Source organism: Ornithodoros turicata, chromosome 1 (genome assembly GCF_037126465.1).
Source record: "Ornithodoros turicata isolate Travis chromosome 1, ASM3712646v1, whole genome shotgun sequence".
Classification (NCBI taxonomy): domain Eukaryota; kingdom Metazoa; phylum Arthropoda; class Arachnida; order Ixodida; family Argasidae; genus Ornithodoros; species Ornithodoros turicata.
Window position 1 is genome coordinate 4,145,121 of NC_088201.1, and position 19,301 is coordinate 4,164,421.

General features: G+C 45.0%; 1 protein-coding gene across 2 annotated transcripts; it reads right to left on the reverse strand.

The window, feature by feature from the left end:
- Positions 1-915: 915 nt before the first annotated feature.
- Positions 916-17,146, reverse strand: LOC135377332 (uncharacterized). 2 transcript variants are annotated; one of them, XM_064609685.1, is made up of 10 exons: positions 17,042-17,146; positions 16,833-16,923; positions 11,397-11,505; positions 7,165-7,242; positions 6,970-7,056; positions 5,038-5,098; positions 4,081-4,145; positions 3,338-3,397; positions 1,702-1,756; positions 916-1,337 (listed from the first exon to the last, which is right to left on the reverse strand). In XM_064609685.1, exons 1-10 carry the CDS (start codon positions 17,082-17,084, stop codon positions 1,270-1,272), a joined length of 717 nt encoding a protein of 238 aa, XP_064465755.1. In that variant the 5' UTR covers positions 17,085-17,146; the 3' UTR covers positions 916-1,269. The 2 variants fall into 2 exon arrangements, with proteins under 2 accessions (XP_064465755.1, XP_064465754.1); XM_064609684.1 differs by having other exon boundaries at positions 6,970-7,059.
- Positions 17,147-19,301: the final 2,155 nt, after the last annotated feature.

Below are 19,301 nucleotides of genomic sequence, written 5' to 3' on the forward strand. Positions count from 1 at the left end.
CTTGTCTTCGTGTATCGTGTCTCTCGGTTATTCGTTCCTCCATCTTCTGAGGTTTTGCCTGCAGAAGCCAATGCGGCTGTTCCCCCGTCCTCTTGAGAGGTTGCTGGAGAAGCGAATACGGCTGTTCCCCCCGTCCTTCTCAGTTATTGCCTGCTGAACCAAATGCGGCTGTTCCCCCGTCCTTCTGGGGCGTTGCCTTGCAGAAACGAATGTGGCTGTTCCCCGTCCTCCTGAGTTGTTTGCCAGCAGAAGTGAATGCGGCTATTCCCCTGTCCTTTTGAGGTGTGTAATGCTGAGCGACAACAGTTTGTTCCCACATTGTCCAAGGAAATAAAGTGTTCGCGTTTCAAGCAGCCGTCGACTCCTTGCCGCGGCAAATCGCGGAATTTACAAGTCCGTGACGCAGAATTTCCAATTTGCCGCAGCAGAAAACCAGGGGCCTTAATCAAAACTACTGTAAAACGTCTTGCACAGCCCATTGTGAGATCAATATCTGAACTGGTTATAGAAAGGTCATGAACTGAAAAACGCATATTAGGTAGCAAATAATTTTAAAGTAACCCTCTACTTCTCCAAGGAAGCTTAGGAAGTTAATTCATTTTCATTACGTGTAACTCTGTTAGTAACATAGGGATATTTTATGCACAGTAACTTAGCTGGTAACGGGTTTCTTTCGTCGAGTAACTTTTCCCCACCTCAGCACCAGATGGCATACTTGTCAAGTCAGTGCTTCACGTTACGTTCAGAGAGATATGTGCGCAGTCCTTTTAAAAAAATTCCCAAAAGTTTTCAGGGTTTTGCTGCACCTCCTGCATGCTGGAAGTAAACCAACGCTGTATTCAAATAGCCCGACTTCGAAGTCGCTATTCTTCACTTTGTGTCGTCACCGCAGAACTTAAACCGACCCGACCACCATTGCTTAGCACTTGCGTGTCACCAGCATACGCAAATTTTATTTCACTATTTGGCACTCCGGTGCCAGGCATCCCTTAAAACCTGGAAAAGATTTATTGAAACACTGAAGCCAGAGCTCACACTCGTGGTTCAAGGGGGAGGCGTTTTGGGGGGAGGGACAGCAGAGATTTCCAGTCTGGTCCGACAAGTAACTCCGACCGCCCGTCAGGTGGCTGTCGCACGGCACAAGAGACGGGGGGAATTCCGTGTCAAGCAGGCCTCTAGGAGGAGGAGGGGGAAGAGGAGAGACACAGCAAAAGTTTGTGCTTCTTCTTGAGACACACTGCTCTCTCTTCGAAACAAATCACCACAACTTCACTTGATGTCCTTGATGTGGTTCTTCAGGTACTTCATCATCCCGAACATGCGGACACGTTTCTGACCTGAAACACAGGTGTTTGCGCGCTGTTAACCAATCAAAGCCTAGACCGGAAAAAAAACTGTTCACCCTCTAGCTCGCAGACGTAAAAAGGCACGTCTCATCTCCTTCTCGCACTTATAGTGCAGTGCGATTAAGGGCCTCCTTCACGTCTGCTTCGGCCAATCGGCTCGGACAATTTCAACGGCTCGTTTTCGCAGCCACTGAGAGCGTGCTTACCGCTGGAGCGACGTTTATGATTACGCTACGTTTGATTAGGCCCTGATTAGGTGTTGGCCATGGACCTTCACAGAAATTAATAGTTGCTCGTGAAGGACGCAGGTGACAAAGACCTGGTCCTCAACTGGTCCAACAACTACGCTACTTACCAAACACTTTGTGAAGCTGCTCGTCACAAAATGCAAACTGCTTATTTGAAGGATCCTAGGAGAGCAAAAAAAAAGAAACACATCATTCGTCCGGGCAACACCTTTGTTCCCCGCCCCCACTTTTCAGCAGGAGCAGGAAAATTACTCATGCTTTCATGCACGAAGAGTTACAGCAATGGAACAAGATTTTTATGAAACACAGAGCAGCAACGCTATGTTCAGCATCGTCCAGCAACCTGCCTGGCTCGTTTCTTCGTCCGAGAAGTGCTTAGATACTGAATAAACAAATTTTAGAGGCTGCGAGGGCTCGGGCGACAACAAGATTAGCGTGACATCGCGCCCTAACGAGAGGAGTGAGGAGGAGGGCACCGTCCACATGCCCGCCACTGCATCCCTCTTCCCTTAAGGCCGTGCCCTGATTGGTGGCGTAGGGAACGACATTTTCGCCTTTTCCCAGAGAGGGAATTCCGGCATACTCAGTCTGATTTTGTCGTGTATTCCATCGAATAGCACTTAAACTGTGCCATTATTTTTGCGTGGTATTTTCGACACCGTGGTCCGTGTGGTCGACGTGAAATAAAATGACACCATAAGTTTCGAAATCGACTGGAACGGATGTGAGTGTCCCTTTAATGGGGACAGAGAGGAACAAATTTTGCGCACTGGCCAGTTTGGGGCCTATGGGATGTAGTAATACAGACCACCAAATGTTCTTTAATGTATAAGCAGGGCCTGACTTTTTAGGGTTATACCCGATCACTCCCGATATTTACCCCCCCCCCCCCCCGCCCCGATTCAAATCGGGAAAATCAGGGTTTAACTCGATTTTTTCCCCCAAAACTGCTGGAACAGGGGGATCTGAAGTCATCACAACGCAGAACTTTGGAAACTGTGTCGTAAATGCATAAATAAGCTGAGACAAACTGTTGGCGCCTGCTGCCCCTTAGATGCATGGACTAAATATTGAATATTGATATTCAATATTGATGTGTATTATGTCCAGTAAACCAAACTCTTACACCTGACGCATTCCGATTCTGGTTGAATCGGACTCATTTCGACCTGATTACACCCTAATTACTGAAGCAAAATATAACCCGATATTTACCCCCCTCCCCCACAAAAACGTTGCTTTAATATATAACCCGTAAGCGTCAGCCCCTACGTATAAGAAGTCGCTTTATAACGTACCACATTTCACATGCAGTGTGGTGGAAGGCCTACTTGGGAGCTCACATACAGAATCTCTAGCAGGTCCGGTTAGTTTCCGAGCATCTTCAACTTTGTAGTACGGCGTATTTTGCCACATTTTTCCCCAATTCTGAAGCGGAACTCTCGCTTTTTAATACCAGCAGATACAGCTTAGTACAGCTTACACCAGCCTAATTCCCTGTCTGTCCGGTGCGACATTTTGGAGCACGCCACACATCACGGACGACAGTTTCGCCTTTTGGAGTGCCTCCTATACTTTTTTTAGAGAGAAAGCAATCTTGCCAATGGCAACCCCGTAGTGTATTGGTCTTATAGTCTTCTACAACGAGCAACGTAGAAAACGCACACTTCCCGCCAACATCAAAAAGGGCGTCCCAGACATACTTCCGGTACGACACCGCAAGCAGTCTCCAGTCTTACTTACCACGAGATTTCTCTCGCGAAATATTTCCCACATCTTCTTTACGACATCATGCCTTGCCATCTGGAGAGATAGAGAGAGAGAGAGAGAGAAAGATACAAGAGTCAATCAGACATCATAGGGCCACTACGCAACAACATGATAAGCGTGCCCACTGCAGAGATAAGTTCACCCCAGTTTGAGGTAGCCCAAACAGACAATTTCTCTCTCCAAGATAAGCCACCCTGATAGATACACATTAACAGAAAGCCCCGGGGGAACCATATAAAGATAGTACAGTCAACAAACCCTTAAGAGCCTCACGAACTCGACCTGCACAATATGGGCGAGGCGCCAAAGATAACGGACCCATTCCACTTGGCACGCGTCGGCAGCTCGTGACCGCGTGGCAACGCGTCCATCTTGCGCGTAACGCGGCAGCAAATATTATTGGGCACGCTTTCGTTAACCTTGAGCGGCGGGAACGCGGTCGCAAGCGGGGTTTCAGCCAATTAAGTCTCAGCCAATGGGGTTCGGTTAACGATTATGTAACGCAAAAGCATTCACGACGTGTCCCTCCGACGAAGCCCAATTTTACCCCCCTACAAAAACAAAAATTGAAAAGGAAATCAACCAACAACCGCTGCTGCTCGATACCTCCACCGAAACCACAATTTTGCTTCTCCAACCCCGACGTAACCCCGTTAGCTGGCCGCCAAAAAATAAGATGCGAGTTGGATCTCCCAGCTTTCAACTCTGCAGCTCACCTGTTCGGCTCCGACGACGACAGACAGTTCCGCGGACAGGGCGCACTTCCGGGAGTAACTGGACTCTGCAATTGGGCAACAAATAAATCTGGGCGCGAGGATAACCACGATCCTGACCAGCTGGACGCCGATAAGATACGATTTTACGAGACTGAAAAATATTACCGCCGTACCTCTCCAACTAATCTGCTGGGGATGGTGTTAATTGCAGTATAGAACCTAAATGCATACAGAGTGTGCCTTTTTTTTAACCCTACAAAAAGGGCTTAGCAAAACTGCTTTGGGATTAAGAAACCAAATCCAGTCCCAGCATCACTGATGCGCTAAAAAAAACTATTTCTTGTACGCTGGCAACACCCACAATTTTCTTGAGCTGTCGGGGGAATCGTTGGAATTTTGCACGTAACTCATATTTACTAAACGGTGCACAACAAAGGTGCACGTTATTAAAAACTAGGCAAGTAAATATCGTAACAAAGTAAAAGCTGTTATGAAGCTACGCAAAACCATGTACACACAAGGCTTAGTCGGCGGCAATTGCAATTTTTGACAAGATTTAATTTATTAAGATTTCATTTCAACGAGACACTGGACCAAATGGCAATTTGTATACCAATTTTTAGAACATATGTTCTCCCATATATAGTATAGCTTTGACACGCTGTTTATTTTCGCTTCTTCACAAACCCAGTGCCTTAGTGCTTTAATAGAGAGACTTGAGAAAATCTCTGAGATAATAGGGCTGCTTTGATCTGCGGGAGCTTTGTTAACGGAAAGGAGAATCTTTCGGGCACAAGGTGTCAACGTCGGCAAAAATGAAACACGTCACAATGAGTAACCGGTGTGCAACACGCGCGCAAGGGGCACCGGTATTTCCCGAAATCGTGAGCATTAGTTGCAAAATGGAGAACCATCAACTCCAGCACTGATGACAGCACGGGAAGAAAGGCCACCCACCTCTCTTGGCACCCGTGGTCTTTGCTGGCTTGGGTTCCTTCTTTGTGCCCTTCTTCGACGGCTGCGTAAGGAGAGAGACATTTATTCTCTGCACCGCAGAAAAATGCTTGTCAAGACAAACCAAGGGGTAACAAACTGATTCTGTGCACTTTTGTGCGTTTCCGTGCGTTCAGCTGTTTGTAGGAAATAGTGCGACACAAACCGATAATACAGGTCTGCCAAATAGTGTGGTAAAAGAAAATATAATGAAATGAATAACCTGGTACGTAAAAAAGTACAGAACAGTAAAAAAAAAAAGAAAAATGGAAATAAAACGAAGATTCTCGCGGAGCTAAGAAAAAGAAGACACGTTACCCCAAAACTATGAGATGCGGCAGTGACAAACCAGCGAGGCTTCTATAGGGCAACGACAACCACCCGCGGAGCACTCTTTGGATAGGCTATCTGGCTGTGAATTTAGTGTTCCTCCACCTGGTTGGCACATGGGGGTGCCAACGGAAGATAAGGAACAGCCACAAGAGACGCTTTGGTGTCCCTTGTCCTTCTCCACTAGTGCGCTGCACATGCCGGGGCGCATCGAAAAATGGCTCGGCCCGGTGGCCCAGTGAGTAGGGCCAGGCCCAGCCCAGTGACTCAGCAAATAGAGCCCCGCCCCGCACTTCCTGCTGTGACTTACGCGCTTCCATCGCTTATCAAACAAATTTATAAGTATGAATTTATAAAATGAGAAGACAAGGCCACAAACATACAAGAACTGGCGGTTTAGCACCGCAAAGGCGCGAGACCAAATTAAATCCAGAACGCACGTGGGCAAGCGCGTCGTCATTACGCTGCAAGTTTTTGCGGAGGTGGAGGATGTTGTCGACAAACTCCACCTCCCAATATCCCTACCCCCCTCACCAAGCTTTGCGGACGTGATTGTCAAGTACGTGAAGAGTCAGGAGCAATATGAACTGGCTTCGAGAAGGTTCCAGAGGGCCTAATCATACGCATAATGCAGCGTCCTTTGCTCGTTTTTGCAAATTTACGCACAGGAATGACGCATGCATGTGATGATATGAACAAATAGTCCTCTACTGTGTGGAATTAGCTGCGTGACCTGGCCGAGCCAGGCTCTAGGAAGCACGTTTGTCGGTCCGGGCCTGGCCTGCCCCGCAGTCGGGCATTTTTGGTCAGCCCGGAGCACACAGCCAATAAGAAACCTGGCCTATTCTCTACCCGACTAGTACACAGAACTGGCGGTGCATTCATCATCATCCATGAGAAGCGCGCACAATCTCACCTATGGAACACAGAACCGCCAGCGCTGTTTCCCAGTCACACTGAGAAGGAATACAAAACGCGTCTGTTGCGGCTGTTCCTAATCATCCATCGCCCCTGTGCACGAACCAGGCGGATTAACGCGAAATTAACAGCCGGATAGCTGATACAGAGAGCACACTGGTGCACTGCTCCGCGCAAGAACTATGTAAACGGAAACCAATTACGTAGTTACTAAAAAAAATCAATAAGTGTCGATGCGGTTTATTTCTTGGAATATTTTTCGACGAAGGTCCCGATACGTAAAACAGAGGTTCCATAAGCATGCGAAGTAAAATTGAGAAGTTTGGATGTTTACTTATTTAGGAGTGTATGCAAATGAGCCACTCCCACGGATCTTTACCAAAAAGAAAGTTATTCGACGGTTCCACCCGCTGACGAATTATTCAGCCGGGGGGACCTTCATGCAACACCCAGTATACAGTACTAACAAGTTTACAATCAGCCAAAATTGTAATTTTAGTGGATCTATATTATTAGAGGCTCTACGTGTTGTGTTTGTCCCTAGATCGAGCTCGCCTCGGCTCGTTTGTCTATCAGATCTATTCCGATTCGGGAAGATACCTCGACGGCCCATACGGGTTCGTTTGCATGACTGACCCCTCAACTCACCTTCTTGACTGCTCGGCTACGGCTGCGGATCTCTTCGTCGTGCAGCTTCCTAGCCAGCTCCTCGTCGTCCTCTTCGTCGCTGTCATCCTGCTACAACAAACCAGATTGGAAGCAAATGCGCAGCTTTCGCAATTTACTCAGAAACCCCAATGATGTTTGCTGCTCGAGGCAAAGATCGTGTTAGTTGCCACAAACCTTCTCCTTCTTCTTGATGCTCTCTTGCTTGGGCACAGAATGTTCGGACACTTTGGCTCGTTTGGGGGCAGTAACAGTCTGGAAGGCACAATTGCACAACCTATATAACAAAACCGCTCGTAGACAAGAGGCAGTTCCATTAAAGTACGGGGGCTGTCTGAAACGTAATGCACAGTTGTACGCAACTCGCAAACAAAGAGGTGCGTACAGATCAAATAAAAATGCGCGCAAGTGCATTTTATTGGCTACAAGAACGTACATTTACTTTTCACCACAGTCACCAACATTCACCCCAACTGTGAACCAGTTTTTTTCGTCCCGTCAATGAAGAATTCCGGCGCAATGTCGATGCGTGTGTGGCTGAGCAGTTTCGTCTTGTAAGACACACTAAGGCTCGGCGGGTTTTCAAACGTGACACACGCGCCTTTCTCAAGCGTATTAGCGTCTCTATGTACCAAACAGAATTCACCACGGTCATCCCAGCTTCCAGGCACTCCATCGCGTACACGCGTTTGGCATACCAGAACACTGTCGAGGCAAGTTCGTCCTCGATCTCCTCTCTACCAGCTTCTTGATGCACAAAATTTTCTATCATTTTAAAAATGCGTCGACGTAGCGGGCGCACTTTACCCCATGGAACGGCTACTGACAAAGGACAAGTGGACGAAACTGAATGGTTCTTGGTAGGGATGTGCCAATCCAATCCGCGAATCCTCGATCCACGAATCCTAGGCAGGAATTCGAGATTCGGGAATCCGAATCCCAGTGCCCAAAACAGCGAATCGAATCTTTCGAATCCACCGACCCCGTTTGTTCATTTATTTTTTTCAAATTGGCGCCGCTGGAGTCCGTCGAAAGCCTCATTGACCGACGGGTATTTTCTTGTTTGTTTGTTTACATTGCTCTGGACTGAAAGAATTCAGGCAGGAACTGTTACGTTGCAAGTTTAAAAGTAACGTGGTTCTGCTCTTGATCGTTGCTTTAGCTTTATGGAAATGATTCAGACTCGAGAATTTCAAAATGTATTTCTTGTAGTCGACGAACAATATGTTAAATATGTTAAGTAAACTGTATGTATGGGTCTCCCGTAACTGAAATGTTCTTTTTCTTTTTTTTTTTGCATTAAGCAAATGTATATCATATTCTGCTTCAAAACACTCTCCAGTAGAAGTTTTCTTTTTTTCTTGGCTTTTTAATCTCTTTTTCATGAAAGGATTCGAAAGATTCGCAGAACGTTCCTTGGATTCGGATTCGGATTCGCAAAATTCTGGATTCGTCCCATCTCTAGTTCTTGGCAAAATAGACGAATTCAAAAAATCTCAGAGTGCTTATAGTGTCGCTTTGAGCTGTGGGAGTTTACTAATATACGAAAGAAACGGGTGGCCTCCAAACTGTTCCGATTTCTTCCCTACCGGTCCATTGTCCACGACGTGTCGAGGTCAGCGAAAGCGAAATGCGAAGGATTATTCTTCGTTCCCCCGCTCAGCAAGCTCCCAGGATGCAATGCGTGCGCAAAGAGCACTGGGATTTTCTGAACTCATCTATTTGCAGCGGGTGAATGTAGCTTCCAGATGACAGCACGCACCCTTCTGCATCGTGGTTTGGTCTCGCGCCACGTGCAACTGTGCATTTAATTTCGTTTCGTTTCATTCATTTTTACGACGACCCTCGTAGACCCTTTTCCAGAATCCATAAAATGTCCGTAACACAACATGTGTCCTAGATGGTGTTTTTTCCACCTGGAACATTGTAGTGATTCTGGAAATACATTTATTCTATTTGCTGAATCGCAGTGATGAGACATCACTTCGCAAAGAGCACTCACAAAAATTAATCCACAGTGGCGATGCTCACGGCGTGCCAAATCATAATCCTGTTCCATTTTTACTCGAGCCCGTACAAAATGCAAATAGAAACCATAGTGTTTTTAGCTCTAGCAGGGGCCCCTGATTTGCAACCAGCACAAAAAATACTCTCGCAGAATTATTGGCAGTTATTCTACCCGAGACAGTTTTACTTTCAAATATCTGTCACGGCATTCTCGATACTGTCAAACTTTTCACAATAATATAGGGAGATACTATAACTAACCTCGTCACCGCTATTCTTTAAAACCTTTCCAAAGCCGAATAAATATTTTTAAGCACTCATATTTTGTTCGTACTCTAGAAGACTGGAATAGGCTCCCAGGAAGTGTAGTAGCACATCCACACGAAGTACCAGCTTTTATTAGGGCATTAGATGGCTTTATGTAAACGTCCATTCATCAGCTTCATGGTTCGCTTTTATTTCTATTTATTTTTTCTCGCTTTTTTTTTGTTCTTCCGTTGTTGTTTCTCCTTTTCTATATTGCATGGGCGAGTGTTTTTTGGCGCATGCAGGAACTGCAGGTTTAGTTTTGACTTCGAGTAGTTACTGTACTTAATATTTGCTGCGTGAATTGTATCTCTCCTGTTACGGCTCGTCAGGGGCCAACAGTATTTATAAATAAATAAATAAATAAACCATGTAAGAACTACCTGCTCACAAACAGTCTGAACTTGTGCCACATTTTTTTGTGAGACGCTATCCACTCCCCTTAGAGAGGCGTCAAACATTATCTGTGGAGGGTACGTTGGCAGAAACATCCAACAGTTGCGTCACACACCGACAACCGTTCTCCCAGTATTACCACCGCAAGCTTCTCTTGCGTGACTAAATCTACAAAATTTTCCACAGGGAAAACGACGCAATAAAGACAGCCACATGTGTGTCACAACCGCAATTACCCTAAGGCAGCGTTCACACGGGGCAACTTTTTGCAGCAACTATGAGCAACTTTGGAGTTGCTGTCAGCCGGCAACCTCCAGCAACTCGAGTTGCTCAGAGTTGCTGCGAATCGCTCCCCGACCGAAAACTTGAGAAGTTGCTCGTGCATCGGCCAATCAGAGAGGGAAGCATTGCCACATGACTCCCGATGGCGTTGTGGATTTCATTCGTGGGTTCATGGGTTCAAATCCTGCAGGTGCAGCTGAAAAATAAGTTTTTCTTTTTTTTACGAATTTCACGGAAACATATCAGTTGCCACTTCTGGAAGGTAATAATCATCTATTGGGGCAATAAAACTGGCTGAAATTTGATAAACAGCAGCTAAAGAAAAGATTCCACCAGTTCGATTCGAACCCACATTGTCCGGTCGCCATAAGGTTGCTTGTGGGTGGAGCTACCGAGTTGCTGCGTGTGAACGCGGACTCGAAATTGCTCAAAAGACGTCGGTTTGAGTTGCTTCGAGTTGCTGGGAAAAGTTGCCCCGTGTGAACGCCGGCTAATACAACTCTTCCTCGATCATTTGCCCCGATGCTGAATGTTTCCACTTGATTGGCTAATCAGCACGACATTCCGTCTCAACACGATGAGAGCTGCTGTAACGGCTATCCCCGTGCGATACGAACTAGCTGCGCTGCTAAAGTGAGGCCAAGCAGACTTGTGCGTAACGCGTTACTAGTAATTGCGTTACTTGTAATCAATTACTTTTCTGAGTAATTTTTCGAGTAATCAGTTACTTTACTGTCAAAGTAATTTTTCGAGTAATCAATTACTTTTCTGAGTAATCGATTACTCAGTAATGGATTACTTTTCCGGCAGGTATTAGCTTATCTTTTAGATGTTCTGGCCCAAGTCAAGCCCCTGGTGCCGACAGCCTGGCTGTTGCTGTTCTACTATAGCAAGCGGAGGTCATTGTAATGACGTTCTGGAATTTCAGGGTCTCTCTCTCTAATCCCTTCCTACACCAGTGTGATGGTACCTGAAGATTTTGAGGTTTATTGAGTCATGGGGAACTTCCACACAATGCTCTTCCACAATCGGGTCAACGTCTTCCCTTGCGATAAATACAGTAGACATACAGATCTCCTTATCCTAGGCGTTTTTGTTTTTGTTGTTATCTCAGCTGTTCCGCTGTCGAACCTTTCTTTGTTTGTTCTTTTTTTTTCTGAGACACACAAAGACGGTTATAATTTGCGTGAATGCAGAGTAATGACTGGAGTAACGCGTTACTTTTTTACTCGTTACTCAATTACATTTGGAGTCGAGTAATTGGTAACGGTAATCAATTACTTTTCCCGCAGAAGTAACGGTAACGGTAATCAATTACTTTCTTCGAGTAATGGGCACAAGTCTGAGGCCAAGTAACGTGTGCAAGTAACATTTGGGCGTCCAAACTGGGGGTGCCACGCGAATCAACAGATGCTCACCTCGCTGTCTGAAGAATTGGCCTCGGAGTCATAACTCTTTCCATTGCTGGCTTCCTTCTCCTGTTGTGCGGTGACCAACTCCATGACAACATTGTCGATTTCCTTTTTCCTACGTACAGAACAGTGTGCATACATTTCAACACATGCATCACTTCAGAAGATACCACACATGCACAAAACTCGCACAACACAACTTGAATATTTCCTCCGGTCGTTTAATATTAGCAGTTATCCTGTGTGCTTTTCTTAGTATCCTTGTTTTGTCTCGCTGCTGCTTTCATACCACAACTTCCTTTCGTAGCAATGCAAGCACTGCGGATGTGTCTAATTTCGCGGTCATAATAACCTGTGAACTCGGACAGCGGAACACGGAATCTTTATGCGTGTATATCCCAGAAATGGAGGAACATTTTTCTCCTTCGCAGTTGCACCATACCGCTCGGAGGAGTCTGAGGATCTGCTGATGGATCGATGTCCAGTAGCAAAGAATGAATGCAACAACTCAGGGAAAAGAGTATGTTTCTGTCGTCCCTAAGTGTGGTCTGCCTCGGCCAAATCTCGTTGTTTAAGTAGCAAAGGCTTAGCCAAAGTGCGCTAAAATGTGCGGTAAAATAGCGAGAGCGCTCCAATAAATTGCGCTCACTGGGTCAGTTAAGTCTATGTGAAACTGCAAATTAGTTGCAGATTTAAAACCTGCACGTTCCGCGTATGGCTACCAAAGTTTTGTGAGACTTTCATTTTGCGAAAAAAAAATCCCAAATTCCAAAATTCACCAGTGCAGTAGACCCTCGCCAAGACAACCCTTCTCGTACGCACTTTTGCCCATAGTCGCGTTCCACTTGAGAAGGAAAACAAATAAATCTGGTCCACCAGCTCTCAAAACTGTACTGCGCCGCGGATAGGATGGCTGGACACAGAGAGGTCACGCTCTTACCTGTGCCAAATGATGTAATCCATCACACTCACTCAGCTTCCCTATTGGCTGTTAAGACTGGCCGCACAGCACGACACGAGTCCTTCCTGTCCACTACCCTACTGCGCATGGTGGCGCTGCGGTATTTCTCCTTATCTCTAACGGCGTATGTAGCTGACGGACTAGATTTATTTTCCTTCTTGAAGGAGTACAGAGGACCATCCAAAAAAAATTCAGATTAAGACATCTGATGAAAGTGTGTGTGTCATTATACCGAATAGCGCGAAAGGTTTTGATGTGTGCAATTTGTTTCCCAGAAAAAAACTCGCATAAACGTAGCTCCGCGCGTTCACCCTCAACTCTCCACTCCAGCTATAACGAGGATGAGGAGGTATGATGACACGTCACCGATGACGGTATGAGGAGACTCGTTCTGGTTCGGCGGTCAGTGGGGGTCAGCACCGTGTCCCTTTGCCGCCGTAAACCTGTTTTGCCAGTTCTCCCGGAGAATTGGGGATAGAAGGAGCGGCCGAAGCATTACCGAGCAAGGAGAAAGGCTTTATCAGAACCCCAAACAGCCGAGTAGCAGACGACAGCAGAGTAGCAGACGACATTTCTCTAGGCCAATCAGCGAGCGTTCTCCTTATAGCGTCAGCGCGAGGTTCCAGGCAGATCACAGGCTGGTACTGCTCTTCACCATCGTTGCGCATGGTCGCTTTTTGCGGCGTATTTTAAATTCAATTTCCGCGATAATTATAACTCTGTGGTGTAAATTACTTCTCATGGTGCATCTTGCTGGCCTACTTAACAGTTTTATAGGAAGAAAACTGGGTGTTAAAAATGACTTCTGTGCTACTTTAAGCTGAACACGACTATAGTTCATACTCTGTTTCGTAAGATGTTTGTACTGCCAGAAAGAGGCCTCTGAGCATTGGTGACACTTTTCTCTTCAGGCGTTTGAACACACTGCTCACCTCCAGATGTATCTGTCTGCTACAGAGCATCCTCAGAAGGAACTGCCCGCTTTGGCTGGCATTGAAAATTTTGTTTCGAGCATATATACAGGGTGTCCCAGAAAACGTGTAATTGAATTATAATAAAAAAACTACACCATCTAGAGTCATGCGGTCAAGGGTATTTGTTCTTACTGGGTTTTTGCCACCTCCTCATGTGAATGTCGTGTAACGAAAGTTTGATTATGTAAATTTTTTAGAGCTTAAGTCGGAAATTTGCCTAGTAAAGGTGACTTTTTTACCCCACCAATGTGAAGAGCGCGTCTAATTTACTCAAATTAATGACAATTGACAGGGATATTCAGGAGCCATCCCATCGGAAAAAATAGCCGAACATCACGCTCTACGGAGGTCGCACAGAATAGCGCACGATGAATTTTTCAGCGCAATCTGTGTCAATCCGACAAAAGGAGGTTGGAAACCCAGCCCACCCCGGCATCGCAGAAAGAGATAACGCAGGCATGGCTTATCACGTCCGACTTTCGCTGGGATAATGCTTTCCCTCTCCCATTTTTAGGAACTGTTACTTTTTCTACTATCACTCTGTGGGCTGGCTTCGGAACCTCCTTTCATCGGACTGCGAGCGATTGCGCTCAGAAAGACATCGCGCGTTATGGTCCGGTGCTCCGAAAAGCATGATATTTGGCTATTTTTTCCGATGGGGTAGCTCGTGAATATCACTGTCAATTATCATGAATTTGAGTGAATTCGGCACGCTCTTCATATTGGTGGGGTAAAAAAGTGACATTCCCTTGGCAAATTTCTGAGTTCAGTTCGCAAATATTTGCATAATTATACTTGGGGTACATGGCATTAACTTTACAAGATGGCAAAAACCTAATAAGAACAAATGCCCTTGACCGCATGATTCTAGGTGGCGTAGTTTTTTTATTATAGTTCAATGACACGTTTTCGGGGACACCCTGTATAATATAGTCTGACAGTATGCAGGAGGTTTATTTTTATCCATTACAGCTTTTAAATAAAAAAAACCTACGAGAGCAGCATAGATGATGTTTTATTAGTGGTTCCCACAGATTTTCGGAACAAGAATTCGAGGGTCTTTCAAGGATATTTTAAGACAAAGTCATCATTTTGCCCGAGGATGTAAAATACGTTTTATTATTGGCGGGGCCTCAATACTCCACAAAAATATTTCAAAGCTGCATGTACCACAGGACAGAATACATGAGGACCGCGCAATAGTGTTCAGTTCACAAACGTGCTCCTGAATGATCACGGGACAGAAAGCCATTCATTTCTTAGACTTCTGCTACTGATTCTCACTGCAACGAGTGCTAACTCCTGGGGTTTCAAAACTCTAGTTCTGACTCCTGGATAAGCGGAATTTAGCGAGAACAAAAAAAAAAAAAGAGAGAGACGCAAAATCACGGGTTCTCAAGTAGTGCGGAAAGTTCTAGGGTTTTCCAAACCTTGAAAACAGCGTTTTCTAATTCCAGGGTATTCGAGGGTTTCAAGGGACCAGTGGGGACCGTGGTTTTTGCAGATGGGTTATAGAGCCAGGTGGACATTCTGCCAAAGAGAGTATATGCAACTGTTAGGTCACTAATTTCCTCAAATTCATTCATTAACTTTTGAATTGGAGGTTTTCAGGAAAATGTGAGATAGCGTAATTATAGCCAGTCATTATTCAAGTCACCACATTATTTTTTTTTAAATTCTGAAATGAGCAACTACGTCGAAATATCCATTGCCAAGGTGGTTGAACTGAAGCTGTTAAGAAGCATGTCTCGAATGAACAACAGACATTCTAGATTGGTGCCGGCCAGATAAGCTGTCTTTTCCTGCCCTCCTGACGTGCGCGGTTTTCGGTTTCCCCTCACTTGCATAGAAAAATTGGGCGACAGATGCTTCAACATATTAGAGGATTTTTAAAAAATAATGACTGGCTGCTATCTCACATTTCCCCCAATTCCTCTAATTACAAAGTTAACTAATGAACTGAGGTAATTAGTCATCTAGTAGTTACGTACCCCATTGGCAGAACGTTTGCCTGGCTGTATATTGTAATACCATTGATGTTCGCAGGGCCCCAATTTGCATCAATTTTAAGGGCATGCATTCGGTCACAAATCGACACATTGCTATGCCGCACTAACCAAACTAACTAACACAAAGGCTACGCTTTATTTTTTACAGCAGGTTGAGCTACTTTGCAGCGCAAGCATGTGCAATGGCGCTTTTATCAAATGGCAACCTTCATGAAGAAAACCAGTTGAGACAATAATTGTAGCATCTAGAATTTGCGATTTTTGGTGCCCAATTTACGAATAATTGCAAAAAAAAAAACACCTGCAAGAACGGCATCTCTACTGCTCTCGTAGCTCTTTTATAATCTAGTAGGTAGTAGCCTTTATCCGACCAAAAGTAGGAATGTTTCCAGAAACCTGAACCCTGCTGCCGCCAAACAAAAAAAAAAAACTCCAAAGGTCCATCAGAAAAACGTGCTTGCCACTTGATTACTAGTGACCACACTTATCCCTAAAGTACTTCCAACAATGAAACTGCTGACTCCTATTTGTACAGTAATCTTCGGTTCCTTCACAAAATTCTCAGTCTCCAGATTAATCCCAAGTATCTCCCCAATTGGACACTCCTTTAAACTTAAGTCATTCATTTTTGCCATCCTTTGCAGGACTGAGTAGGATGGTCAGAACATTCTGACATGAGCACACTTGTTAGTATGTTATTCTCAGCAACTGCGCTTTTGTTTTACAGTTTGCAACGCACCTCACCGCAGCGGCCCTTAGAACAGTGATAAATACGTTTGGACACGAGAAAAATCACTGAGCAGCAGCAGTGCAAGAATCGTGGAAGTTTACTCAGTTGCTCCTGGCAACGTGAGAAATCGGGTCTCACCCGATTCCGGCCAAAACATCCAACAGAATCCAGCCTTCTGAGAAAGTCAAACTGCCCACACAACCTCCGAAATACCGAAGATCAAACTTCTGAAAAATCATGCTACTGAAATGCCAGTTCTTCAATAAACTGAATGAATGATGTATTGATCCATGCATGACACCACTTTTAATCAGATGTCCGAAGCTATTTGACTGCCTCAGCTGATGACCGACATCTTATATTAGGAACCTTTATTAGACACAATAAAACGACTTTATTAAACATTCCTGCTTCGCTAACAACGCAGAAATAAAGAAGCATACACAGCTTGATGCACGTCACCGTGCCACCGGATGACCCAGCTGACACCGCTGCTGATCACAGGAACTTCACTTAATTGTCACCTTGCTTTTGCAGTCCCGCTATTTCTCGAAAGTGACGCAAGCATACAATCGTTGAAAACAAGCCGCCTTTGCGTAAAGCGATACGACAGACCTTATAAACTCTACTGTTATTGTTTGACATGAACCGCTAGGCCTGATTTCCAAACAAAAAAGAGGTAGGCCGCGCATAACGCAATTACATTCCTTGCCACGCGCAACATAATCATCTCGTAGGCTTTAATAGACGATGTACGTCACTCCTTACCTATCGGTAAAGTCAGTGTTGTACTTCTCTTCCAAATACTTGCGTATCTTCTTTGATGATAGCGTGGTCAGGTCGGCTCCTTCAAGAATCCCTAGTAAGATTAGCGGAGTTGAGTAAAGGCAGCAGTTCGGTAACGTCATGAATGAATGACGACACTTATAAACGAAAATAATGTTCGATGACTCGCAAAGGAGATAAAAATTTCTAACCCGCTATAACTCTTCTCATTTCCGTGGCCGAGAGCTCCGCCATCTTGCCGCTATGGAAGACACGTGCTGTGACTGGTGCTGTCCCCTGAAGTCTGTTTGGGCGGCTTTTTTTTTTTTTTTTTTTTTTCAAGGAAACCGGAAAAGATGAAAACGTTAGGTTACTAGCCATCCGTGGAGTACTCATGGGAGCGTGTTGCGAAAGGTTGATTAATTCGTACGTTAACGAGCTTTACTGCTGAACAGATTCCTCTGCTTAGTGGCAAATCCCAGTTTCTGGACCGGCTGCTGAAAAAGCCTAAAATGAAATTGCAAAGCGCTATATTTCAAGGTTCAAACATAGTAACCACACTCACTTTCTTTCTCTGTTCTTTTTTTTTTTTTTTTTGCTTTACTGGCACTCCACTGGCATTTTAATGTGGGTGTACTTTATTATTTTAAACAACGCCAGCAGTTTCCATAAAGAGTGATGATTAGTTTATGTAATTTTACAGCTAACAAATTATTGTGTGGGAATGATTAAAAGTAGCATAGGTTTTTTGTACATGTGTGTGTGTATGAAAAACGCTATTTTTCTTAACCTTATTGCAGGAACGGTTAATTCCTTATATGTGTGTATGTCTCCGTCTTTTCACTCACACGCACTTGCTAAATTTATTAATTCGTCTGTGTATTGGTCTGGCATTTTAAGGACACTGCATTATGCACTGCATGCCCTTTAATCCTATTTGACTTTCTAAAAACACGGACGCGAAAAACGTTCGTGTGAAACCGGCTTTGTGCCTCAAGTAGAAGGGGCGACGGACAACCAATGTCTGAATCTGTGAGTGAGTGGTGTAAGAGGGGGCTTACAGCGTCGCGTTGAACTGTGGGAGTTTACTAATACGAAAGAAACGGGTGGCCTCCAAACTGTTTCGATTTCTTCCCTATTACCGGTCCATTGTCCACGACGTGTCAAGGTCAGCGAAATGTGAAGGATTATTCTTCGTTGCCCCGTTCAGCAAGCTCCCAGGATGCAATGCGTGCGCAAAGAGCACTGGGATTTTCTGAACTCGTCTATTAGGGGGGGGGGGGGGGGGGGTCTATAGGTTTGAATCCTGGCATCAGCACCTTTTTCCTGAGTTCTGTGTAAAGTTCCAGTTTTGGTATAAGGAAGGACTGGCGGGCCATTAACATTTCCAGTTTATATGCCATCCTCTATTATTCGGGAAGATCTGCAAGTATTTCGAATTTTCAGCCGCGCTCCTTAGAAACCGAAACCATGGTTTTGTGAGCTGTGAAGAACACAAAAAAGATGTTTTTTTTTTCTCCCCCCCCCCTTCCCCTTCCTCAATGCAAACATCAAGTAGACGAAGTATCGTATACCTTTCGCCCGGTGATAAAGTACCAGCATATATGGGCTTGATATTTATACTGGTGACCTGGATTGGAGATGCACGTTTCACGGTTTCACCCAAGGCGATGCCCTTAAAAAAAAGAAAGAAAAGTTGTCTACTGTCTTTTCACTTTCTGTAGAAGGTGTTGATAAAATGTGTATCGAGATCCTAACTACTTTCTAACCAATTTTGAATGGTACGTATACATGCTATACAAAATTGGCCGGCCACATTCCATAGAAAGTCTATCCAACTTAGCACGTAGACATGCTGTGTATACAGAATGTACACATCGCGTAGTGGGGGAGGGGAGAGAGGGAAATTCATTGTATAAACTGACGTTTTGCTCCCCCCCCCCCCTTGAATCCGCCACTATTTACTTTAGAGTAATTGACAGTACACTCTTAAAAATGAACTTCACCACATAGCACGCTCCTAGCCAACCACCATCCCGAATGACAACGTTCTCGCCCCCCGATTTGTTGAAAACGGGAGGAGGAGCCTATTTTGTGCCGTGCATAATGGGCACAAAATAGGCTCCTCCTCCCGTTTTCAACAAATCAGGGGCGAGAACGTTGTCATTCGGGATGGTGGTTGGCTAGGAGCGTGCTATGTGGTGAAGTTCATTTTTAAGAGTGTATAGGAGTGTTTTCAAAGTAGCATCCATATTCGCCCGATCAAATTATCCATCAGATCCGATACAGGTTTTCAGTAGAAATCGGCATTCTTCCCTTCTGCCACCACACATTCCATTTTCTCCCGCTGCTTTTCTTTTTGTTGGTTTCCCGGACTTCCAATAACGGACAGTGCGTTTTGAAAAACAAAAATGTCCCAGGACCCCCCATGTTCGAAAAAGTGCACGTAGAAAAGCGAAATAAGAAAATTTA

Bases quoted from the DNA above. Each gene is read 5' to 3' on its own strand.
- LOC135377332 (XM_064609684.1), bottom strand. From the start codon at position 17,084: ATGGCGGAGCTCTCGGCCACGGAAATGAGAAGAGTTATAGCGG. The intron at 7,060-7,164 runs GTTTGTGGCAAC...GGTTTGTTGTAG, and splicing joins GCATCAAGAAGAAGGAGAAG to CAGGATGACAGCGACGAAGA. The intron at 5,099-6,969 runs GTGAGTTGAGGG...CTCCTTACGCAG, and splicing joins GTAGCCGAGCAGTCAAGAAG to CCGTCGAAGAAGGGCACAAA.